The following is a 26,171-nucleotide window of genomic DNA, read 5'->3' as shown; positions in this document are numbered from 1 at the left end:
TTTACTGTTCATATAGAAATATAGAAGGAGACAATGAACACAAACCTCAGAGTACAGGACTCATCTCTGAGAACATTCTCTGCTGTTTTAGATGACAAGTTGAAAATAGAATGCAGAAATTAATTCAGCTTCAAGTTGTGCTTTGCACGTACATTTTCTGAAGCTTTGCTGCTACTCTGTTGACAGGACAAAATTACCTAACAAATCCACTGCTATGTGCTGTTCTCTTGCCCCACAAGGTCATAGTGCTACGTCAACTGTATTTCTGAGGCAGATTCTCCAAAGCATAAATTACTCCCTAACTTTGGGTTAGAGCCCTTTGGAAGCCATGGTAATTTGCGCAGGCTGCAAAGTATTATTAACACACCAGTGCAATCATTTGCCAGCTTACTAGGTTGAACCATAGGGAGGTGGCTATATTTACACATTTTAACCTTTAAAAAGCAAACATTTTAAGGGGCTCAACTTGTTCTATTCTAGAACCCGGGAGCCTGTGCGTCAATGTACTATGGGGATTACGGCACGCTCACCTGCGGTGACTGCCCTCCTGCCTGTAAGGTGACCATGAGTGGGGGCACATGTGCCATACAGACACAGATGGGGGGAGAGGGAGAGGCCTTTCCTGTTTTTCTGTCTCCAAACTAGCTTTGTCATCTTCCAAATTGCTGTAAACACTGCTCTCAATGGAACGGCCTCTGACCCTGGAAACTGTGACTCTGCAAATTAATGGAGCCCCTGCCATAACCTTTCTCCCTCCTGACTGCCCTGACAGTTCGGCTGGGACAGAAGATTATTCGTTGGCTTCCCCTAGCCAGGCCTGGAGAACTGAGCCAAGTGCAAACATGCTATCTCAGTTATTATAATAAAAATTTCTCTGTAGGCCGGCGCCGTGGCTCAACAGGCTAATCCTCCGCCTTGCGGCGCCGGCACACCGGGTTCTAGTCCCGGTCGGGGCACCGATCCTGTCCTGGTTGCCCCTCTTCCAGGCCAGCTCTCTGCTGTGGCCAGGGAGTGCAGTGGAGGATGGCCCAAATGTTTGGGCTCTGCACCCCATGGGAGACCAGGAGAAGCACCTGGCTCCTGCCATCGGAACAGCGCGGTGCGCCGGCCGCAGCGCGCTACCGCGGCGACCATTGGAGGGTGAACCAACGGCAAAGGAAGACCTTTCTTTCTGTCTCTCTCTCTCTCTCACTGTCCACTCTGCCTGTCAAAAATAAAAAAAAAAAATTCTCTGTGGCTTTCAAACTTGTTTTTGTCATATGTCTCAGCAGGGACGTGATTTTAATGGATGGTGTTGACCTTTATGCTCAGAATCTTTGATGTGAAGGCATCCTTTTCAGGGGTAACATGTGACATGGTTTCAAAAACGGGAGGACACGGAATACGAAGGCATGACATGACGGGGCTTTCATTTGGTAATCTGCAGCTACACTAAAGGGAGTTGTACAAATTTCACAAATATTTACTTGGAGTTCTTTCATCTGGGAAACAAAGTGAACTACGTAACAATTCCTTCTGAACCGCACGGTGGTACCAAAAACTCAAATCAATGACAGGATTTTAAGAAAAGCAGAGGAATGCTTTTCTAACATCAATCCAAGACAGCCTGAGGCGCATAATGAGCCACATTTAAAATTTAACCACTTCCCAAATATCTGCACATATTGTAGTAAACAGCCCTTTACCACATAGTTTTTTTAAAAAAAAAAAAAAAAGTTTGATTTATTTGAAAGGCAGAGTTATAGAGAGGCAGAGGCAGAAGCAAAGAGAGAGAGAGAGGTCTTTTATCCGCTGGTTCACTCCCCAGATAGCCACAATGGCCAGAGCTGGGCCAATCCAAAGCCAGGACCTTCTACTGGGTCTCCCATGTGGATGCAGGGGCCTAAGCACTTGGGCCATCTTCCACTGCTTCCCCAGGCCATAGCAGAGAGCTGGATTTGAAGTGGAGCAGTTGGGACTCGAACTGGCGCCCATATGGGATGCCGGCACTGCAGGTGGCAGCTTTAACCCGCTACGCCACCACGCTGGCCCCTACCACAGAGCCTTAAACAGCACCCCATTAACCTTTCATCGCATAGCCTTAAACCGCACCACAAAGGAAAACTTAATCTTTAAAAAGTCCACTGCAGGCCGGCGCCGCGGCTCACTAGGCTAGTCCTCCGCCTTGCGGCGCCGGCACACCGGGTTCTAGTCCCGGTTGGGGCACCGGATTCTGTCCCGGTTGCCCCTCTTCCAGGCCAGCTCTGTGCTGTGGCCCAGGAGTGCAGTGGAGGATGGCCCAAGTGCTTGGGCCCTGCACCCCATGGGAGACCAGGAGAAGCACCTGGCTCCTGCCATCAGATCAGCGCAGTGCGCCGGCCGCAGCGCGCCAGCTGCGGTGGCCATTGGAGAGTGAGCCAACGGCAAAGGAAGACCCTTCTCTCTCTGTCTCTCTCTCTCACTGTCCACTCTGCCTGTTAAAAAAAAAAAAAAGTCCATTGCAAAGTTGGCTGTATAAAATGCTAAATTATAACCCATATATACAGAATACTGTTGTTTAAGAAAAAAAAATGGGACACAGTTTTAGAATAAAATAATCTTTTTTTTTTTTTTTTGACAGGCAGAGTGGACAGTGAGAGAGAGACAGAGAGAAAGGTCTTCCTTTGCCGTTGGTTCACCTTCCAATGGCTACTGCGGCTGGCGCACCACACTGATCCGAAGCCAGGAGCCAGGTGCTTCTCCTGGTCTCCCTTGGGCCCCTGCACCCACATGGGAGACCCGGAAGAAGCTCCTAGCTCCTGCCTTCAGATCCGCCAAGCTCCGGCCATTGCGGCCATTTGAGGAGTGAACCTGTGGATGGAAGACCTCTCTCTGTGTGTCTGTAACTCTGCCTCTTAAGCAAATAAATTAAAATCTTTAAAAAAAAAAAAAAGCATACTGAAATGCCTCAGTTTGGAAGGGTAACTAGAGAGAGAAGGTTTGCTTCTACTCCAGCTCTGAGACTCCAGCAGGTGGAATCTGGTTGGCTGAGGGAACAAACACCACTTTCTTCCCCTGGGAAGGACTTCACTGCTGAGACGTGATCACCTAGATGTGCACCTGGAGGCCCAGCCTGCCCAGCCTTACCTGGCCGGGCACCTGGAGGCCGTGGCATCAACCCAGGGGGATTTCTAGGCTGGGTGGGGGACAAAGGCTGCCCCAGCGTGAGGTCTCACAGCCCTGAGGTAATAACCAGGGCAGGGTCTGTGATGGGTACCAGGTGTAGCCTCTGCATAGCAGAGCCCATTTCTTTCTCCAGAAGGGAAGGGTGTAGTTTCTAGTCAGTCCAACAGAACTTGTAGAGCCAGAACCAGCTGAATCTGTTTTGCTGGTTCCTGATCCTGCCCCTGAAGGCTTTCCAGACAAACCACAACCAGACCACGGATTTGATGGAACGAAGTCCCTGCCTGGGTTTGGCAGGATGCCATTTCTCATGCTGATCCCAGGCAAGTGTTGAGAGCGCTTGGCTGCAGATCCCAGGGCCAGTGTGTCTCACCTCTGATGTGAAGCCTGGGTAGGGTGCTATTTCCTGATGGCTTCAGGTCTAAAACACTCCCAAATCTGCAGAGAGCGCCTGGAATGAGAAGGCCATGCCAAGATGGCCACTGACAACGGAAACTGCCTGGCAACAGGCTGTGACTGGTTAGGGTATAAACCACCCCTTGACTGGATTGGCTGCCTTGGCTATATAAGCTGCTGAAATAAACGCGTCTGTGGGCTGCTCGCCTCTGGCCCGCTTTCACCTGGCTCCCGGGGTCTGTGTGGTGACTCCGCACCTCTTGCCCCCACCACGCTCCTCCTCTCAGAACAAATCCACCTCAACAATCTCTCTGTTTCTTCTTTTTAAAAAATGATTTATTTTAAAATTTATTTGAAAGGCAGAATTACTGAGAGAGGGAAAGACAGCTGCTAGTTCACTCCCCAGATGGCCACCATGGCAGGGAATGGGCCAGACCAAAGCCAGGGTCTCCCACGTGGGTGCAGGTGCTTGGGCCATCCTCCATTGCTCTATAAACCCAGGTGCACTCGCAGGGAGCTGGATCACAAGTGGAGCATCTGGGATTCAAACTGCACCGCTATGGGGTGCCAGCATCACAGGCAGTGGCCATACCCACTACACCACGACGCCAGCCCTGCTCTGTCTCTTCTTGCTTTGCACATCAATCATAGTGAAGGATGAACTGAAGTCCAGGTCATCCAAGTCAGCCACTCCCTGGAACCTGTTGTTCATGTGAAAGTAAGACCCCACTTGCTCCTGCTCTCTGGCTCAAACTCTCCATAGTTATACTGAGGCCAGCTAGGATTTTCAGTTGAGGATCGCTGTTGTTTAGGGAATAGAAAAGCAAAGTGCTCAGCTTGTCTTCTTGAAGGTGGCTTGGGGGTCTCTCTCTGCTGGAGGCCTCTGCTTTGTAGGGGTACACGAGACGCTGAGGGCGCTGGCTGGCTTGATGTGGTTGCTGGCTTTTCCAGGAGCTGAATCTGTGCTTTTCCCAAACCCTGAACACCCTGTAGGGTGCTGTCCTGTGGGTGCCCAATATGGAGGTAAGGCTATCAAGGCACCTGACTAGCTGTTGGTCATTCCTTAAGGTCAAACCGGAGGATGTCTCTCAGGAGCTGAATTGCCTTGTGGTTAGCATGTGGAATCAGGGTCTTAAAGGTATTGGGTCCCTACCGGGGCCAGGGAAGGTTCACAGACTTGAGAGCTGGCTGTCTTCAGGCCAGTCAGTCTTTTCCAGTGTTCCCAAGACTTGGGAAACACTGAGTACCACGTCAATCACGGCGGCACCAGGAAGAGTGGCCGGAGGGTGTGCGCCTCTGCCAGGCTGCAGCCCACTGCTTTCCCAGGCCATAGCAGAGAGCAGGGTCAGGAGTGGAGCAGCCAGGACCAGAACCAGCGTCCGTATGGGATGCTGGTGCCGCCGGCGGAGGCTTATGCTACTACACCACAGCGCTGGCCCCTGTCCAGTTGGTTTTACTAGGCCAATGCAATAATCTTCACACCACACCTTGGCAAAGACGGTGAAAAGTAACAGACCAGTATCTTTCATAAACAAAGATAAAAAATCCTTACCAAAATATTTGCAATTTGAATTTAATACTATATAAAAGGGATGTTATGACAAAAAAATGGGGCTTACTCCAGGAGTGCAAGGTTGATTCAACATTCAAAAATCCCAGATAACACACAAACACTAATTCAAATTAGATCAATTACCTAAATATAAAAAGCTAAAACCATAAAAATTCCAGAAAAACAATCCTAGAAATCTTGGAATAGGCAAAGGCTGCTTACAGAAAGACAAGACACACGAGACAGAAAAAAAAATGGACAATTCTGTATCAAAATCAAAATCTTTGCTTTTTGAAAAATACATAAAGAAAATAAAAAGGCAAGCCACCTACCAGGAGGAATTACCCACAATTCCTATAGCCAAGTAAAGAAGCCCTGTGTGGAATGCATATAGAACCCTTACAACTAACTACTGTAGTTTTTAGGATGGGCAAAAGGTCAGACTGGATGCGTCCCAGCAGGAGGGAGATAACGAAAGCTAAGAAGCCTGAAAGTACAAGCTGAGGACCACTGGTCCCCAGGCAGATGCAGAGCACACCACAGTGACAGACCAGCCACCAGACTGGCTAAAATCTGTAAACCTGACCACTTACACATTAATGAGAACACGGAAACCGGAAGTCTTGTGCACAGCAGGTGAAGCTATGAAATGGGGCGGCCCCTTTGGGAAGGAGTTCCACAGCTCAGCTGAAACTCCGGCACGGTGCAGCCTTTCCACGGCTGGGTTTATGCTCGCCACCGTCTCACTCCCAGAAATGAAAAGAGGCGCCCACGCAAGGACTTGTGCAAATAAAGCTGCCGCGAATGCGGTATAAGCACTCGCAGCTGTAAACAACCCAAATGTTCATAACAGATAAACGGATAAACAAGCTGTGGTCCATCCACGCGCTGCAATTCAACAAGAAAAGGGACAAAATATTGTTACAGACGACAGCATGGGTAAATCTCAAAATCATCTGCTGAGTGAAAGAAGCCAAGAAAACAAAGAGTGCATCCATGTATAGAAAATTCTAGCAAGTGCAAACCGGCTTCAAGAACCAGAGAGCAGCTGAGCAGTCATCTGCGGGGGGGGGGGGGGGAGCAGAGGGTGAGAGGGGTCCCCAAGGGGCACCAGGAGTCTGGGGGGCACTTGGAAGTGCTTATTCTCTGGACTGTGGTCATGGCTTCCCAGTTACACACACACCAACAAGCACCGAATTTCCTAATTGGAATATGTGTGGTTCACTATTCCTTGGTTATGCAAAGGAAAAGATTAAGGTAGATAAGACATCATGTAGGATCTCTGTCCTTAACGTGCTGTACATTGTGATTTAATGCTATAACTAGTACTCAAACAGTATTTTTCACTTTGTGTTTCTATGTGGGTGCAAACTGTTGAAATCTTTACTTAATATATACTAAACTGATCTTCTGTATATAAAGAGAATTGAAAATGAATCTTGGCCGGTGCCACAGCTCACTAGGCTAATCCTCAGCCTGCGGCGCCAGCACCCCAGGTTCTAGTCCCGGTCGGGGTGCCGGATTCTGTCCCGGTTGCCCCTCTTCCAGGCCAGCTCTCTGCCATGGCCCGGGAGTGCAGTGGAGGATGGTCCAAGTGCTTGGGCCCTGCACCCGCATGGGAGACCAGGATAAGCACCTGGCTCCTGCCTTCGGATCAGCGCAGTGTGCCGGCTGCAGCACGCTGGCCTCGGCGGCCATTGGAGGGTGAACCAACGGCAAAGGAAGACCTTTCTCTCTGTCTCTCTCACTGTCCACTCTGCCTGTCAAAAAATAAAAAAATAAAATAAAATAAAATAAAATAAAATAAAATAAAGAAAAGGAATCTTGATGTGAATGGAAGGGGAGAGGGAGCGGGGGTGGGGTTGCGAGTGGGAGGGAAGTTATTGGGGGGAGGGCCATTGTGGTCCATGAGCTGTACTTTGGAAATTTATATGCATTAAATAAAAGTTTTTAAAAAAAAGGTAGATAAGACAGTTAGCAGACGATCGTACAGCTGTCTCCCTGCGACTCGGGAGCTGCCAGCTGCCTTCTGCACAACTCACCAGAGCAAAACGGTGCTCTCTGCACGCGATCCTGACAACTCGAGCCGAGCGACTGCACAACGGGCACTCTCGACCCACGGGCGGTTAGTGAGGATGTCAGAGTCCACAGGGCAGCCAACCAAAACCCTCCGGAAACCAAAGCTGTCTCGCTCAGACTAAGAAGCGGTGGTGTTTTCTAGGCATCACGTAGAAGAAGCAGGGAAGACACAGCGGGGAGCCACTTGCCTGAGCGTGTAGTTCCCAGGAGCGAGGTTCGACAAGCGCAGGAGCGGGGAGTCCACCGAGGCCTGGGGTCCCAGGAGAGGCCCGCCAACCTCTTCCCAGCGATAGCTCACTATTTCAGCATCATCTGTGCTTTCTGAAACACGAAGAGAAAAAAGACCAGAGTGACGAGTAGGAACAGCGAGATATAAGCTTCACGGTTTATATAACTGAAATTCATTTTTATATGAAATTATATACTTGCATAGATCTGAATGAATATGAACAAGAGCTCTTCAAAAAGTTCACAACAAAGTATATTATGTGAAAATTAAGTATGGGCTTCAAATATTTTGTACCAAAATCAACTTACCTTTTTTTGTAAAGATTTATTTATTTGAAAGAGTTACAGAGAAGGAGAGAGAGAGAGAGAGATCGTCTGCTCTCTGGTCCTCTCCCCAAATGTCTACAATGGCCAGAGCTGGGCCAGGCAGAAGCCAGGAGCCAGGAGCTTCTTCCAGATCTCCCACGTGGGTAACAAGGACCCAAACAATTGGGCCATCTTCTGCTGTGAATGAGCTTATCTCTCAGTTCTGTTTGTCCATGAACTTTTTGAAGTCCCCTGGTATTAAGTATTGCTGTTTCCCTAAATTAATCATCTGCATTTTTCTCTGGGATTTCCAGCAGATTCAGTTGAGTGAGGTTTCCCCCTACTCGTACATGTTTAAGGAGCACCATGGCTGGCATTGTTGCTTTCTTAAAATCAGGAGCCACAAAGAGCAGCACACTGAAACAGTACTCGTAGTTATCTCAGGACAGCAGTGCTAATCCTACCGTGGCTTCTCAAATGTATCTGAACTAACAGTCATAAACCACTGAGATGCTTATCTATAATCCATAAAACAACTTTTACCATATGAATTATTAAGGTATAAATCCATAGCAAAGTCCTATCCTACATGAAAATTTCAACTTTCAAAGACAGCACACAGCAGGTGCCATGCAGAATTGCAGACTAAATGACCTGGACGGCAGCCAGCGCCATCTCCTTCTTTTCAAGCAAGAACAAGCTCAGGTGATGGATTAATAATTCTGAGCCATATCCTGCCATGACACCGAACTGGCCCTAAATGAGAGGGATCAAATGCATCCTCCCTGGTGGAGACGCCGTTCAGAGTAGTGCAGACATCTCCACGTGAACAGACACAAGCAGTCCCGTTAGCCACCTGCACGCACACGCAGGCTGCCGGTGAGCAGCAGGAGGGCCAAGTGTCCCTTCCCCAACACCAGCTCTGCAGCTCTGCAGCTCTGCCCCCATGTGCTACAGGATCTGGTCTTCACTTTAGGAGTCCATGCACATAAAATCCAACTACTGAGTACACTCATTCAGTTGAGCCAGGTCAGACATGGTTATGTTTTCAATGTTCTCACCGCATGGACACCTGGAGTTATGCAGAGGCCCTTTCCACATAACCTCTGCTGGAAGGAACAAACTCCGAATTAACAAGTAAGGGGCTGGCGTGTGATGTAGCAGGTAAAGCCACCGCCTGTAATGCCAGCATCCCACAGGGACACAGGTGTGTGTCCTGGCTGCTCCACTTCTGATCCAGCTCCCTGCTAATGGCCTGGGAAAAGCAGCAGTAGATGGCCCAAGTTCTTGGTCCCCTGTCACCCACATGGGAGGCCCAGAGGAGGCTGCTGGCTCCTAGCTTCAGCCTGGCTCACCCCTGGCTGTTGTGGCCATCTGGAGAATGAACCAATAGATGGAAGATTTTTATATATATATATATATATATATATATATATATATATATATATATATATATATAACTCTGACTTTCAAATAAATAAATATCTTTTTTAAAGAAAAATTAACAAATACAACGCTACCCACTTCCATCCACTGACGGTAAGCCTGCTAGGAATTATTTAAAGTGATTTTCCAACTGCCATTCAGTATACTCCCTAACATCAAAAGGAGATTCTTCCATAATTGTTTTAAATCCAACTCACAGAGCTGGAGCCTGGCGAACTTCTTCCTGGACAAACAAGACTTTACTGAAGGGAAAGTGAGCATGGAACAGAGAAGCTGGGACGAAGGAACAGAGCATTTGAGATCAAAGATGATCATTTAGAAGTCTATTGGCCCCTGAGTCCACCCAGCCTGGAGGAGGCGCACCTGTTGAAGCTCAGAGGACCCAAGGGAAAACCCCAAAGCAGCCCAGGTACTCACGGCTGCCGTCGAAGAGTGCGGATGTCTCAGGCAGGATGAGTTCCTGTGTCTGGGGCAAGACGACTGCCACGGGAGGCAGGTTGGCTCTTCTGGCTGCGACAGAGAAGAGGCCAGGGCTGAGTGCACACCGTGTGTGTGTGTGTGCGCATGCGCGTGTGTGTTGTCACCCAAACAAAACCACTGCTTCTGAAAAGCTGACTACAGACATCCGTGGAGAAGGTCTCAGCCTGGGAGTCCGCCTGCACATTTTAGGAACTTGTCCGGAGGTTTGCGTTTGCACCCACGGGCTCAGGGAAGACGTGCAGTAATCACCCAGGGGTCGGTCACAGGAGGTGAGGCATCACTGCAGAGCCCTGCCCAGCCTTCCCGCTGATTGATCTGAATCTGACTGTGCCAAGCTTCCGCTGTACTACCAGCCAGGCAGAATGCGCGGGTGGCAGAGCCGGCAGCTCTCAGGTAAGGAGGGGGGTGGAGCTAGCATCTCTGCTGTGCAGGTGGCGCCCCCAGTCCCACTGACGGGCGCTGAGGTCGAAGGCAGCCCACGTTCCGCTCACGGAGCCACCTGTTTCTCCAGCTGCACAAATGCGCTAACCTAAGGGCAGGCAGTGGGCTTGGATGCCCGAAGGACGCTTTTCCCTCTGACCCTGTTTGTTGCTCAGTGAACGTGCGTGACCTGCCCTGCACCTAGGGTAGAGCTGAATCAGAGGGAAGGAGGTGGCAGAGCTGACGGGGTCGATGTCAGGCAGAGGAGGCTAAGGCACTCGGAACGGCCAGCCATGCACTGGCAGCCACAGACGGTGCTGTCAAGTAAGAACTGAGAGCTATTTAGAATAAAGACATAAACAAGGACATAACCCTTGTCTATCTTCGCTACAACAGAGCCTAATGTAAAGATAAGGAATATATCACATGCCATGAGCACCAAAAACAGAGACACTCTGTATCACAAGAAGTCTTTCCCCCCATGGACATACCTGGCCTAACGGTGACATTGACAAAGCCTTCTCCAAAGGCATTTTCGCTGGAAACAGCCACTCTGAAGGCATAAAACCCTGCTGACAACTGCAACACAAAGAAAAGTCACACAGGTAAGCATGCGAGAGACGTGACAGGTGCAGTACCCGGAAGAGGCAGAGATGTCCCCTGACCCGTGCTCCTAAGGTTGCACAGAGGGTAGATTTCCATCCAGGTCTGTAATGAGCCTGCCACACCGCACTGGTTAAGATGCCACTTAGGACAGCTGTGTCCCAGACCGGAGTGCCTGGGTTCAAGTCCTGGTTCTGCTCCCGATTCCAGATTCTTGCTGCTGTGTGCCTTGGAAGGTGGCACGTGATGGTTCATGCAGCTGACCTGGATTCAGTGCCTGGCTCAGCCCTGGCTGTCGCAGGCATTTGGGGAGGAAATCAGCAGAGGGAGATGTCTCTGCCTACCTTCCTGTCCCTGTCTGCCTTTCAAACAAATTAAACAGATCAATAAAAACCAAGAAGCGGCCACAGGTTGGAAACTGCCCTCTGGAGCGCTGAAGTCACCTAGACAAGTTACAGAGCTCAGAGATGGCAGAGAAGGGTCAGCAGTTCTTAAACATGGGTCAGGGAAGCCTGCATTTAAAAAAAATATTTATTCTGGCTGGCGCTGCGGCTCACTAGGCTAATCCTCCGCCTGCAGCACCGGCACACCGGGTTCTAGTCCCGGTTGGGGTGCCGGATTCTGTCCTGGTTGCCCCTCTTCCAGTCCAGCTCTCTGCTGTGGCCCCAGGAGGACATGGAGGATGGCCCAAGTCCTTGGGCCCTGCACCCGCATGGGAGACCAGGAGAAGCACCTGGCTCCTGTTTTCGGATCAGCGCAGCACGCTGGCTGCAGCGGCCATTAGGCGGTGAGCCAATGGAAAAGGAAGACCTCCCTCTCTCTCTCTCTCTCTCTCTCTCTCTCTCTCTCTCTCTCTCTCTCACAGTCCACTCTGCCTGTATAAAAAATAAAGATAATAAGATATTTATTTATTTGAAAGGCAGAGTTACAGAGGGCGAGAGGGAGAAGAAGAGGAAGGGGAGGGAAAGGGGAGAGGAAGGGAGAGGGGAAGAGGGATGGAGATGGAGATGGAGATGGAGATGGAGATGGAGATGGAGATGGAGATGGAGATGGAGATAGAGATAGAGATAGAGATAGAAAGTGCTTGCATTTCTTGGTTCACTCCCAAATGGCCACCATGGCCAGGGCTGGGCCAGGCCAAAGCCAGGAGCCAGGAATTGCATCCTGGTCTCCCACCTGGGTGTCAGGGACTAAAGTGCTTGGATCATCTTCAGCTGCTTTCCCAGGCACATGACTCAGGAGATGGATCAGAAGTGGAACAGCCAGGGCTTAAACTGCTGCCTGTAACAGATGCCAGTGTTGCAGGTGGCAGCCTAACCCACTGTGCCATAATGTCAGCCTTAAAACCCTGCATTTAAAAAAAAAAGATTTATTTATTTGCAAGGCAGAGTTAAAGAGAGGCAGAGGCAGAGAGAGAGAGAGAGAGAGAGAGAGAGAGAGAGAGAGGTCTTCCATCCATTGGTTCACTCCCCAAATGGCCACAATGTCCAGAGCTGAGCTTATCCAAAGCAGCCAGGAGCTTCTTCCGGGTCTCCCACATAGGTGCAGGGGCCCAAGGACTTGGGCCATCTTCCACTGCTTTTCCAGTCCATAGCAGGGAGCTGGACCAGAAGTGCAGCAGCCAGGACTCCAACCAGCGCCCATATGGGATGAAGGTTTGCAGCTATGCTACAGCGCTGGCCCCGAATCCTGCATTTTTAACACCTAGCTCTGGTCAGCTGGCTGTTGGCGATTATGGACCATGCTTTGGGAAATGAGGTTCAATGCCAGGAGAGTGTGCACACCTCATGCTGCACGATAACATGGGGCGTGACTCACAGCCATGTGACAGAATAATACAGGGATGCTGCACACCCACATTGCACCATGACACTGGGGTGACACCTGCTCATGCTGCACCGTAGCTGAACAATCTCGGGAGAGGAAGACAGAAAATCACCCTGCAGGAGACCAGACCTCTAGCAGCTAAGTCAGCGCATTCATCCTACATCTCTTGTGATGAGAGCCATACTTGAGAGTCAAAGCAATCTGCAGACTTGGAATGGAATTTGGGCAACTCTTAGAACTGTGCCTGACTGAGAACCAGAGACAAGAGAGTGTCGCCAGCAGTGCAAGGAAAACAAGAGTTAGAACAGGGGGCACCGCAGGGATCACTGGGCAAGCAGTTGCTTTTCCCAGAGCTGCTCTTTCAGGCCCTTCAAACAAAGCAAAGCCACCCAGAAGCCTCCCTACTCAACCACCTGCCCACCGACCGACACGGCCAAGCCTTCTTTTGATCTTCACCATAACACAGACCACTGGGTGCAACAGCAAGATGATATTATGTGCATTCTGGGCTGAGCCATCACAGACAACTCACCCCCAGTTACTTACTCCAGAGAGGTTAAGGGTTTGCGTGTATCCTTGTCTTATCTCCCCTTGGTAGTCTTCAGGGTGGCTTATTAGACTCCATTCATAGTTGTAGGCTGTTTCTGAGAGCAAAGCAGAAATATAAGTGGTTGTAAGTTCTGAGTGGTCACACAGAACCCAGACAGAGGGAAGGCGATGATGACCTTAAATCCCCCAGGACTGCCACCCTTAAATACACTGAACTCAGCTTTCAAATTCCAGCCAAGTGAGGAGTAATAAGGTTCTGATTGATGAATTACTTATTTTATATATTTGAAAGCAAGGGACAGAGATATGCACACACGTGTACACACACGTGTACACACACAGATCTTCCACCTGCTGCTTCACTCTCCAAATGCCCACAACAGCTGGGGCTGGGCCAGACCAAAGCCAGGAGCAGAGAACTCAATCTGCGTTTCCTACATGGGTGGCAGAGAGCCAAATACTTCACCTCCCAGGATGTACACTAGCAGGAAGCTGGAATCAGGAGTGGAGCTGGGACTTGAGCCCAGACACTCTGATATCCAGTACAGGCAACCCAAGCAGCATCTTAACCACTAAGCCAAATGCCTGACCACATATAATTTTATTATAAATTTTCTTTTAATTTTAAAACATATTTATATATTTTACATACCTATAGGAAATTTGGAAAACTATATAAAGTTAAAAAATCCAAAACCTCCCTAAGCTCACCATTAACATTTCAGACTCTCTTTTCAGGGTGCAAAGCCACATTACCCACGTTGTTTTAACACAGGGTAACCCACCATACTGCGTCTTGTGTAATGAAAGACAAGGGCACTTCCACTCTCTTGATCTGTTGTGGGAGTGCATTAAAGAAAATTGGACGTAACATCTCTGTGTTAGTACGAAATTGTCGCTCACTTTCATATAACAGTAAAGTATGAGGTACCTCGCCCAGTGGATTAAAATACAAATACAAAATATGACCATTTCTGAATAAAGAAGCTGGCCTGAGTGAGCCATAGCCAACTCCATCAGATCGCGTCCACCTCAGAGAGGAGGCGTCTGACAGGCCCCGGGGCTGGGTGGAACGTCACTGAACAGGGAGCACGGAGCAAGCTGGGGAAGAATGCTGAACAACGCTTCCTGGGCAGCTGATGTGGGTACCCTGAGGACCTCAGAGCCGAGTCCACGCGCCTACCCAGGGGTGTGCGCCACCTCCCTCATCCCAGTGACTCTTCCCGGCTCTGTGGGTCCTCATGCGTCACGATCTGCCCAGGGCAGTCTCTCCCGCTATAATACACCCCTCTGCTGCACCATCACAAACGTAGGACTCTCCATCCCGGCCCACTAAAGGCTGTTACTGCGTTCAGTTTGCTTTGCTCTTGCTCCATTTAAAACCATTTCAGCAAACTTTGATGCTGGTGATCATCACAGCCTTGTCTTCCACAGTAGAACCTTTGTTGGTGACGTCACACAGTACTGAGAAACTACTCCGTGTTGCAAGGAGCCAGTGAAGATGACGCTGGAAGAACATCCCAAAGAGGAAAGGCAAACTCTCACCTGCAGGGGGCGCCGGCATAAGTTCAAACTCTCACCTGCAGGGGGCGCCGGCACAACGAAGGCCTCCAGTTGGACTTCAGCGTTGGGTAAAGTTATTTCCTGGTTTTCTCCAGCAGACACTGTGAGTTCTTTCACTGAAAGTGAATTAGAAATAACACTACATGGCATTCCATCCTGCAGTGGTGCCATAGCGCTGGCCTATGAGGCCTCTGTTTTAGTACTTAGCAACTGAAGCCGCATGTGCTTCTGAGTCTTCCATGCACGTGGTTCCTCTGGCGAGGAACCAGACTGTGCCCTCGCTGGTGCAGCCGGGGGACCCCCACGCACACACACACCCCGCGAGGAATCAACACCTGCCGCTGACCGAGCAAGGTGCTGGGTATGGTTAGTTATAAAAAGCCTGAGCGGAGTCACAAGTGTTTCTGTGCCATTAGTCACACACCATGCAGCTCTAATAGCAACCCCATCTTTCCAGTCATCCTGGATATAAAACGGCAACTTGAACTCCAGCAGCAGGACGTCAGCTGTGGCTACTAAGTCAGCACTCAGAACGCCACTCCTTTACTTTCTCTACAACCAGGATTTCATCGATATGTTCATACTACAGTTCTATAGGCTTGCCTTTCATTTGTGAAATCATTACACAGAGAAAGGGAACACTTGGGGGCCGACGCTGTGGCACAGAGGGTTAAAGACCCAGCCTCTAATGCTAGCATCCCATATGGGCACTGGTTTGAGTCCCAGCTGCTCCATTTCTGATCCAGCTCTCCGCTAACATGCCTGGGAAAGAGGGGGTCATTCCCAAAATACACCGGCCCTTAGGTCTTGTCTACGGCCATAACTGCTTTCTTAGCAAATGGAATGGAAGCTTCACCAGCCCCACGGTGGCCTCTGCGGCACCCACACTTTAATCACTTCTTCCTTTGTGGGACTGTGGGGAACCAGAATATGCCACCCCAGAACACACGACTGTCGGCCAGAATGTGCCACCGCAAACGTGCATCTGGTAATGAGGACGATTCCGGGCTGGTGGTTTCCAGAAACAGCAGGCAAGGAGGCGCTCTGACGACGAGCAGAGGTCCCCACGTCAGAAGCGACATTTGCAGCAGTAATGGGCATCTCCGTACGTGAGGCTGTCTCTGCTTTGTACCCGGAAGAAGTCTAAACGACCAGGACTCTGGTCAAGGGAAACACACCCACGTGCACCGGCTCAGCAAACCCCACTCCCGCTTAGCATCTTCTCCTGGTCACCTTGTGCCACCTGCCCATCCCCTCTCCTCTTTGCTTTAGTTGAAGAGCTACAGAAGCCAGAGCTGTAGGCCGCCTGTCTGAGGTTTACTCGTTTCCCTGGGCTTCTCCCATATACCCAGCTGTCCCCTGGTACCCAGGGCTGTGGCACCAAGACACCCCATGGACATGAGCCTCCATGGATTCTCAGTTCCTGTATGAAATGGTGTGGCACCTGCATAGAACCGATGCACAGCCTCCTGTCGACTCCGTCTGTGGCTTACTCGGAGTACCCCGTGCAGTGCGAATGCTGCGTCGGTAACTGTCACACTGTGTTGTCTGGGGAATAATGACGCAGGGCAGAGCCCATGCGTGTCCAGCACAGGCACAACAGCTTTCTAAAGAGCTCTTCAGTCGTGGTCGGTAGAATCCACATACGGAGAACCCGTGTGCACGGGGGGCTGACTGCACACGGCACACACGAGCGGGGCACGTTAATAAACTCCTGCTTGTTTTTCTCTCGTTAACCTGTCTGCTGTTGCAGGGTCCCTGCCTAGACCTTGGAAGAGCAGAGGGGAACCATTTGCTCGGCTTCCCCCACCCCTCCCCACATCCCTGCTTTGCTCTGCACCTCCTCCCTCTCCACACCTCCGCCCAGTCAGCTTTGCCCGTTCCTTCTGCTCTTTCAGCTCCGCCCACACTGACTTTAAGGGACACAGCCCACCCCCAGTCCTCTCCTCGGCTCACCCCAGGCGGCCTCAGATGTCGCTGGGTCTTCGTCTTCGCGGTCACCTCTAGCCCGACAGCTCCTACTGCCTCCTCTTCAGCCCCACTGCCCAGCTAACATCAGCTCCGTGTGCTCACACACCTCCGAGCCTCTTCCTCCATCCTGCCTCTTACTAAGTCCCCTGATGCCGCTCCCTCACTGCCTCTCGGGTCCGGTTCCTTCTCTCCACCCCTGTAAGCTCTCACTGCAGCTTCGTCTTCTCGCCTCTGTTCAGCCCCACCCTATTTCCTCCATACACATTCGCCCATTCTGCACCCCTGCTGGAGACCATGGGGGCGCTCCGTACACAGCCGACAAAGCGCAGATTCCTTGGCACAAAACACACGATCTTTCAAAATCTCACTCCAGCCTTCCTCCTGAGCTTGTTCACATCACAGGAAGACACTGGAGGCCAACCAAGCCACCTACACCCTGCGCGACTCTTCTCACACCAGTCTCTGCTCTCCTGCCCTAAAATAATTTTTTAGAATATTTATTTTATTTATTTGAAAGGCAGAGTGAGTGAGAAAGAGAGAGAGAGAGAGAGAGAGAGAGGAGAGAGAAGGAGAGAGGAGAGAGAAGGAGAAGGAGAAGGAGAGAGAAGGAGAGAGAGGTCTTCCATCTTCTGGTTCACTCCCCATATAGCCCCAATGGCCGGAGCTGGGCCAGACTGAAGCCAGGAGCCAGGAGCTTCTTCCAGGTCTCTCAGGTGGGTGCAGGGGCCCCGGTGCTTGGGCCATTTTCTGCCCATTTCCCAGGCCATAGCAGAGAGCTGGATCGGAAGTGGAGCAGCCAGGACAGCACCCATCTGGGATGCTGGTGCTGCAGGCAGAGGCTTAATCTGCTACACCATAGCACACACCCCACCCCCAATAGATGGTTAGCCCTCCAAAATGGCCTGACCCAGATTCCCTCTCTAGGAATAAAGCATTTAGGCCTTGATTATCTGCCCCTTTCTACAATTCTCATACTGAGTGTACAGCTCCCATGAGTGATTATGAACATTAACAAATGTGTGTGTTCTTTTTCCTGTTAACCTACCATCAGTTTCACGGCATTGACTGAAAGTATGGAACCTTCAGGGAGAGTGTGAATGCCCCTGCAATGCAAAGTGTTGGGCACGGTGCCTGGCGCCCCCTATGTGCTTGGTACCTGCACTGCCACTACTGCCGCCACACACGTCGCTCCAGCCCCATGCTGGCCGGCCTGCTCTTTGTGCACACCATGTCCTCTGAAAAGGCTTCCCACCCCTGGTGGAGGTTGGGCTGCCCCCCTCTGCTCCATCACAGTCTCCCACAGCACTGACCACCCTGTGCAGAGACACCAGTGGGCTGCTCAGTCTGCTCCCCTACAGTGCCCAGTCACTGAGGGAGAAGGCAATGTCTTATTTGCCTTTTTATCTCCAGAACCTAGCACTATTTCTGGCACATGACAGATGCTCAAAGTGGTGTCTGGAAGGAGTGAATGGTCTTTAAGAGTAGCACAACTCGGTTCTACAACATGCCTTCAGCACATCTCTTACAGTTGTAATTTCTGAAGGTTACACCTGTCCCGGGAGCAAGGGTAGGAGAGGTGGGCTGCTCGGGGAGAGTGGAGCCAGTGGGGACTGCGCTGGTGGGGAGCGGTGGGGCGCTGTGCACTGTGCTCCATGGGCTGATGGTAAGAACAAGTCTTTTCTCCGATGGGGCTGAGCTGGGCTCCGTACTGGTTGGAGGACTCTCAGAAGGCATTAGCACCTACAAGACCAATTACAAGGATAAATTAGTATGGAAACAGAACTCAAGCAATACAAGGTCATCAACCGTCTTCATAACCCTGATTCAGCAGTGTTTGTGAAACCATACATAAAATCACAAAACCCTGGAATTCCAGACCATCTCTCTCAAATATTCTCTCTGCTGTCTATTGGGTATGTGAGGCTGGACGATCGTACAGGTGAACACACAAGCGTTCAAGACAGAGAAGAATGAAACAGAGTAGTCCTTGAATTCTCATGCTGAGAATTCAAAGGGATGTGTGTGTCCCATTCAGAATTCACACTGGAAATCCTAACCCCCAGTGGGATGGCACTGGGAGGTGATTAGGGCATGGGGTGGGGCCCTCATGAATGGCAGTAGTGCCGCTCTGAAGCCAGAGTTCGCGAGTTCTTTCTTCTTCTTCTTCTTCTTCTTCTTCTTCTTCTTCTTCTTTTTTTTTTTTTTTTTTTTTTTGACAGGCAGAGTGGATAGTGAGAGAGAGAGACAGAGAGAAAGGGCTTCCTTTTTGCCTTTGGTTCACCCTCCAATGGCCACTGCGGCTGGCGCATCGTGCTGATCCGAAGCCAGGAACCAGGTGCTTCTCCTGGTCTCCCATGCGGGTGCAGGGCCCAAGGACTTGGGCCATCCTCCACTGCCTTCCCGGGCCATAGCAGAGAGCTGGCCTGGAAGAGGGGCAACCGGGATAGAATCCGGCGCCCCGAACGGGACTAGAACCTGGTGTGCCAGTGCCGCAAGGCGGAGGATTAGCCTGTTAAGCCACGGCGCTGGCCACGAGTTCTTTCTTCAACGTGAGGACACAGAAAGAAAATGACTGTAAACCAAGGAGACTCTCACCAAGAACCTGAACCTGACCCCACAGGTGCGCTGAGCTCAGACGTCCAGCCCCAGACGTGTGAGATATAACTGCTTGTTAGGAAAGCCACATGGTTTACTGTATTTTGGAATAGCAGCCAGAACCAACTAGAACTAGGCAGTAACTGAAGTCAGATAATTCAAGAGTGAGCGAGCTTCTATAGCGAATGGCCTCTATGCATACCATCCAGGCTGTATCAACTGTACCTTGAAGTTACAGAGTTAGCCAAGTCACAGTGTCTAAATTGACTGCTCTGTGCCAGAAGAGAAAGCCTCATAATATGAAAATAAAATTTTCTGTACCGCAGCAGCCAGTGGTGGTGAGGCCAGGAAGGTGAAACTCCCAGACTAGGAACCCAGGAAACGCCAAGGGGATGTGCACCACGAGAAGCCCTCATTCAAAGGTAAACCAGAGAGGAGGCACAGCCACTCTTCCAACTTAGGTGAAGTGAGGATGGCAGGTACTCTCTGACCGGAGACAGGCTCTCTGGCATTCACTGAACACTCATGGGTCCAGAAACTCACCAGGCAACTGGCGAAGCCCTCTGCAACTAAACTTCCAGAAGCAAGGCAAAGCATTTAAAATACATTCATCAAACTAAGTCAACTGACCAATGTTTTAACAATCATAGAAGGTTAACCCTTGGGCCTGTGCCATGGCGTAGCAGGTAAAGCCGCTGCCTGCAGTGCCGGCATCCCATATGGGCACTGGTTCAAGACTCAGCTGCTCTACTTACGATTCAGCTCTCTGCTATGACCTGGGAAAGCAGTAGAAGATGGCCCAAGTCCTTGGGCCCCTGCATGTATGTGGGAGACCTGGAAGAAGCTCCAGGCTCCTTCCTGGCTTTGGATCAGTCCAGCTCTGCCCATGCTGCCATTTGAAAGATGGAAGCGCTCTCTCTCTCTCTCTCTCTCTGTCTCTGTCTCTCTGCTTCTGCCTCTCTGTAACTCTGCTTTTGAAATAAATAAAAATCTTTTTAAAATACTTTTACACTTAGGTATTTTGGTCCAATTCTGAGTTAATTTTTTTTAAAAAAGGTATGGGTTAAGGATTCTAAATTTATTCTCTTGTATGTGGATATTCCAGTTATCCCGGCACCACATGTTGAAAAGATTATTTCCCCACTGAGTTTTCTAGGCACCTTTATCAAGTACAATTGGACTATTTCAAATACTTTTTGGTGAGAGAAGAATCCTAGTGTCTGACATTAATTCAAAACTTCGTACTTCATCAGAACAAAAGGAAATTTCTTATTATGCTTTGTGTCGAATGTTCATAAGCATCTATTGGAAGATTGTCTACAAATGTTATGTATCTTGGGGAAAACTTCTGTTTCAAAGAAAAATAACATATTGTCTACAGGATATCCCTCCAGTTTATCTGATTCTTATCTTTTAAGATTTATTTATTTGGTTTGAAAAGCAGAGCTCCAGAGAGGCAGAGGCAGAGAGACAAAAGTCTTTCATCTGCTGGTTCACTCTCCAAATGGCCACAACAGCCAGAGCTGCACTGATCTGAAGCCAGGAGTCAGGAGCCTCTTCTGGATCTCTCACACAGGTGCAGGGGCCCAAGCACTTGTGTCATCTTCTACTGCTTTCCCAGGCCATGGAGAGAGCCAGATCAGAAGTGGAACAGTTGGGACTCAAACCGGCGCTCATATGGGATGCTGGCACTGCAGGTAGCAGCTTTACCCACTACACCACAGCGCCAGCTCCTCTTATCTCTCTTGTCTACAGACATGAAGATTCTGCCCCATCTGGTGGAGATTCAACAAAACTCTCTCCCCTTCTCCCAGAAAACCCATTTATGCTTCTTTTGCAATTCATTTAATATTCTCGATCTATCAATGTGTCTGTGGAAAAACTGTATCTACTGAGTTCTTTCAGTGATTTATGAGTCAAATAAAACCCTTAGTAAATGTTCCTTTTATGTCTGCACAATTCATGGCTTTTCCTTTTTTTTTTTTATAATTATCTTTTACTATAACTACCCTCGAGAACTAATGAATCAAAAATTTTTCAACAGAACTTGATTCAAGACAGTTCCATTTATAGAAGCTAGAATGTAAATGATTTGGTAACAGGAAAAAGGATAAACTTTGTTAGCATGAATATTTGCTGATACAAGTAAAGAACGCGGCTCATCTTTAACACTTTCAGATCATTTGTAATTAAATTCTTTATCCTAGTTGCAAGAACGGAAATATACAGAAACCTCACAGAAAAACATAAGAAATCAGAAAAAGATCCTCTGCTCATTCCCCACATTTAAAGATGATTTTTCTGGTCATCTTTTTGGCAATTCTTTTGGATTGAGTACCATCAACTCAATCTGGTATGCTTCTTATTCTAATGTTGGCACTGAAACATCGAAAACTTTTTCTTTTTAATGACAGGCAGAGTGCACAGTGAGAGAGAGAGACAGAGAGAAAGTTCTTCCTTCCATTGGTTCACCCCCCAATGGCCGCTGTGGCCGGCGCACTGCACCAACCCGAAGCCGGAAGCCAGTTGCTTCCTCCCGGTCTCCCATGCGGTTACATGGCCCAAAGATTTGGGCCATCCTCCACTGCACTCCCGGGCCAGAGCAGAGAGCTGGACTGGAAGAGGAGCAACCAGGACAGAACTGGCACCCGACTGGGACTAGAACCCGGTGTGCCGGCACCGCAGGTGGAGGATTAGCCTAGTGAGCCGCGGCGCCGGCCAAGACTTTTCTCCTTTGAAAAATGTGTAACGGACTCCCATGTCCTTTGCTAGTCCACAGCCAGCCCTGCTCAGCTTCCTGAGCTCCCCACACCCTGGCTGTGTGCCACACGGGCAGCCTCCAAGTTCTGCAACGCGGCCTTCCTCTCAACACCTCTGTCATCCTGTCTCCCCCGAGACTTTGCCACTGAGATGTGGACCCCCCCCCCCACCATCATTTCTGTTATCTCTGCTCCAACATGATTCCCAGTCTTTTTCACAGAAAGTTCCATCCTCTCCTAACTACATCTCTCCCCACGTCACAGTGGTTTCCTAGCAACCTAAGCACTTGCCGGGGCCTGGGGAAGCCTGAGATGGTAGATTTTCAAAGCCTCTGTACTGGCTGTACGTGCTGGCTCCAAGGACGTCTAGAAAATCCTCATTCCCCTTACGTACTGGTGGAGGCATCTCCAGGTGGCTGACTTGAAAGCAGAATTGTTTGTTGTTTTTAACAGCCTGGTCATGAGAACACAGCAGAGGAACGAGATGTTTTGTTTCCTGAAAGGCTCTGAGACATCACCTGTCTTGCTGACACCTGAGACAGGTGCACTTAAAGGGGCAGCCGCCTGTGCTCACACAGCCAAAAGAGGCCTGGCTACCGACACTCAGCCCCTCCACCCCAACACATACTCCCATCCCAAACACACACACACACCTCTTTTCCAGAGCTGTTGCTGGGTTGTTCCCGGAGCTGGAAAGCCTCTTCTCTCTCTAACACCTCTCCTGAAGATGGGGTCGTCACCAAACTTCTCTCAGGGGAGCGTCTGGGGGCAGGGGTCCAAGCTGACTCATTGGGTTTCCGGCGTGCTGGGTCCAGGTCATGGAGCTCAGGGTCCAGTTGCTTCTCCACTGGTGCTGGGCTGTCGCCCACAGAGGAGTTGAAACCTCCCTTGCTCCCGGGTAGCAGGCCCCAGCCAGTGTCCCCAGCCCTCCCTCGGGGCTCCTGCTTGCTGACCGGCTGCAGGAGGTCCTGCTCTAGCTCCCCATAGTCATCCGGGTACTCAGACATCTCCTCTAGGCTCCGGTCCTTGCCTAGAAAGGGCAAGTCCTTTCGAATATCCTCAGGCAGGTCCCCCCAGACTCCTGAGGGGGAGCCCCTGTTCAGCATCGTCTCCCCGTAGTCCAGCAGCTGTGCAGAGCCCTGCACAGGCCTAAGCACGAACGTGAGATAAGACCTGATGGGCCCCATCTTCTTGGGCTCGCAGTTCGCTTGGCGCAGGCAGCTCACCAGGAAGCAGCGGCCCTCAAACCACCAGGCCAGGTCACAGCTGGGGAGGTCGCAGCAAGCCGCGGTGCAGTCCTCCACCAGGGACGTCTGGGGCTCGCGCATGATTCGGATGGTTTCCAGGTTGGGCGAAATGACGGTGTTGGAGTACGTCCTCCCCTTGACGCACTGCTGACAGGCACAACCTGCAAAGAAAGTGGTCTCTAGGGAGCAAGTCACGTCACCGGGACAAACTCCGGACTGAGAGATCGGCAAGTGGCCGTCTGGGAATCGCCAACTGGGCAAGTAAAGAATCATGGAAAGACCACTACGCTATCTTACAGTCTATCGAGAGTACCAGTCGCTGTATTTATCCCTCTACCCACTCACCCATCCATCCACCCATCCTTGTATGTTCCACCTTTCCATCCATCTCTCTCTCTCTCCTGCCTTCTCTCCCTCCCCCCTCCATCCAACTGCCTATCCATACATTTATCTTCTTACCTTTCCACCTACTCATCTAACTTCTGTCCATCCATCCATCTGTCCACTCACCGATCCATCCATCCAGGCATCATTTAGCCCCCTACTCACCCATCTATGCATCCATCAACCTACCTGTCCACCTACCTACTTAACCACCCATCCATCCGGCCAGCAATTCTTCCATCTACCCATGTATCCTCCCATCCTCTCTCTTCAGATAATTTCACTCTACCTAGTTAACAGAAACATTCTTCTCCACGTATGCATTATATTATTTGTAATACACGGCTCCTCACATAACGTATGGAACAGCATCGTGTTTTCACTTTACTGTTTTTGTTCACTGAGTTTTTTCTTTTAATCTCACAGGATATTCTGATGACAGGTCAATTGAAAAGGAAATGCATTTTTTAAGATTTTTTTTAAGATTGTTTTTAAAGATTTTTTTAAAAGATTTGAAAAGCAGAGAGAGGCCTGACCAACCAAGCCTTGCCAGACATCACTGGAGACGATGCTCGCCAAGGACTTTATGTCACAGACGTGTCCACGACAAGCAAACTGAGCACACGGAAAACACTCACAATAGGAGAGTCCCACCTCTCCAGAGAGAGGTACAATGCAATTCTTTTAAATACACAAATGTAAATTTGTACCAGTAGGAGAGAACACTTCAAAAAAATTCATGGAAAGTTGAATGAGAAGATAAGTTTATTTTGTGGGGCTGGCATTGTGGCTCAAGGGGTTCAGCTGCCGCCTGTGACTCCAGCATCCTATACGTGCAAGTCCCAGTTTTACCACTTCCAACCCAGCTCTCTGCTGGTGCACCTGGGAAGGCAATGGAAAGTGGCCCGAGTGCTGGGGTCCCTGCTACACACGTGGGAGACATAGATGGAGTCCCTGGCTCCCAGATTTGTCCTCGCCCAGTCCCAGTCAATGTGGACATTTTGGGAGTGAATCAGCAGATGGAAGATTCACTCTCTTTCCCTGTTTTTTTAACTCTGCTTTTCAAATATATAAATAAAAATCTTTTTCAAAAAAGGTAAGTTTATTTTGTGCAAAAAAGTTTAATATCCATACCTATGAAAAGTCTTCAAAAGGTCACAAATATTGTGAAAAAACTATGCATGGATTTCAAAAAATTTTTGCATCAAAATAAACTTATCTTTTTAAAAAGTATTTTATCTATTTATTTGAGAGGTAGAGCTACAGAGAGAGAAAGCCAGAGAGAGAGAGGTCTTCCATTCCTCTGGTTCATTCCCTAAATGGCTGCAATGGCTGGAGCTGAGCTGATCAGAAGCCAGGAGCCAGGAGCTTCTTCCCGGTTTCCCATGCGGGTGTGAGGGCCCAAGCACTTGGGCCATCTTCTCCTGCTTTCCCAGGCTATAGCAGAGAGCTGGATCAGAAGAGGAGCAGCCAGGACTGGAAGCAGTGCCCATATGGGATGCTAGCAATGCAGGTGGTGTCTTAGTCCATTACGCCACAGTGTAGCGACTAAACTTTTTTTTTTTTTTTTGACAGGCAAAGTGGACAGTGAGAGAGAGAGATAGAGAGAAGGGTCTTCCTTTGCCGTTGGTTCACCCTCCAATGGTCGCAGCGCTGCGGCCAGCGCACCATGCTGATCCGAAGGCAGGAGCCAGGTGCTTCTCCTGGTCTCCCATGCGGGTGCAGGGCCCAAGGACCCAGGCCATCCTCCACTGCACTCCTGGGCCACAGCAGAGAGCTGGCCTGGAAGAGGAGCACCCGGGACAGAATCCGGCGCCTCGACCAGGACTAGAACCCAGTGTGCCGGCGCCACCGGCGGAGGATTAGCCTATTGAGCCACGGCACTGGCCTAAACTTATCTTTTAATTCCATTTTTCCATGAACCTTTTGAAATACGCCTGTACATATTAAATGAAATTTTATTTTCCCACAAAATAATCATGATGACCAAAAAAAAGCATAAATACTCATGCCTGAAATCTGCCTTTCATGCCTGTTTTATGGAAAAATAATTCCATTGCAAAGCAAACACACAGCCCGTTCATCTCAGATTGATGTGTCTGCCAGATGGCAAGCTCAAGCCTGAGACCGGAGTGTTGGGAGTAAGGGTTTCCTACCTGCCATGGTCACCAGGAGCAGCAATGAAGAGAGTGCACTGGCACCTGTTGGGGGCGCCATTGTGCCCCACACAGCGGGCGATGGCAGGCTTCTGAGGCGGCCGCTGGGTCCACGATTCCCTTGACTCTTTTTAGGAGCCAGATTTGACCTCAAGGACTTCAGAGGAAAAACAGAAAACAGACAGGAAGGAAGGAGAGAAGTGAAATGTGGACACATACAACACTACTTCTACCGCTGACTCACGGCAGTGGGAGAGTCTTGGCCACTTCATGGTGCAATCGCCAAGCAGCCACACACCCAAAGGGAAGATACACATGGATCCATCCTTGCTCCTCTTACAAGCCGTGGAAATAAACAGATACCAACCAAAGAGAAAAACCAGGTTATTTATTCTGAGCAGGTCATTGCAGGGGAGCCAGCCACCATCACTCGAGTTATGGTGGAGGTAGGCAGGCAGAGAAGTGGGCG

At 49.9% G+C, this 26,171-nt stretch overlaps 1 protein-coding gene and 1 pseudogene across 1 annotated transcript in view; both read right to left on the bottom strand.

The window, feature by feature from the left end:
• The window catches only part of KIAA0319 (KIAA0319 ortholog), a 64,530-nt gene extending 38,767 nt beyond the window's left edge, over window positions 1-25,763 (bottom strand). Inside the window, exons 1-8 of the mRNA XM_062187361.1 lie at window positions 25,703-25,763; window positions 22,569-23,323; window positions 18,112-18,301; window positions 14,608-14,706; window positions 13,025-13,122; window positions 10,540-10,627; window positions 9,566-9,658; window positions 7,357-7,489 (exon numbers count right to left, since the gene is read on the bottom strand). Coding sequence (XP_062043345.1) covers window positions 7,357-7,489; window positions 9,566-9,658; window positions 10,540-10,627; window positions 13,025-13,122; window positions 14,608-14,706; window positions 18,112-18,301; window positions 22,569-23,323; window positions 25,703-25,763 — 1,517 coding nt within the window. The remainder of the gene's footprint in view (window positions 1-7,356; window positions 7,490-9,565; window positions 9,659-10,539; window positions 10,628-13,024; window positions 13,123-14,607; window positions 14,707-18,111; window positions 18,302-22,568; window positions 23,324-25,702) is intronic.
• Window positions 499-5,686, bottom strand: LOC133756335 (serine/threonine-protein kinase ICK-like; annotated as a pseudogene).
• Window positions 25,764-26,171: the final 408 nt, after the last annotated feature.

This window comes from Lepus europaeus, chromosome 3, assembly GCF_033115175.1.
Source record: "Lepus europaeus isolate LE1 chromosome 3, mLepTim1.pri, whole genome shotgun sequence".
Classification (NCBI taxonomy): Eukaryota; Metazoa; Chordata; class Mammalia; order Lagomorpha; family Leporidae; genus Lepus; species Lepus europaeus.
The sequence above is the reverse complement of the archived record's forward strand: the minus strand, read 5'-3'. Positions and strand labels throughout refer to the sequence as shown.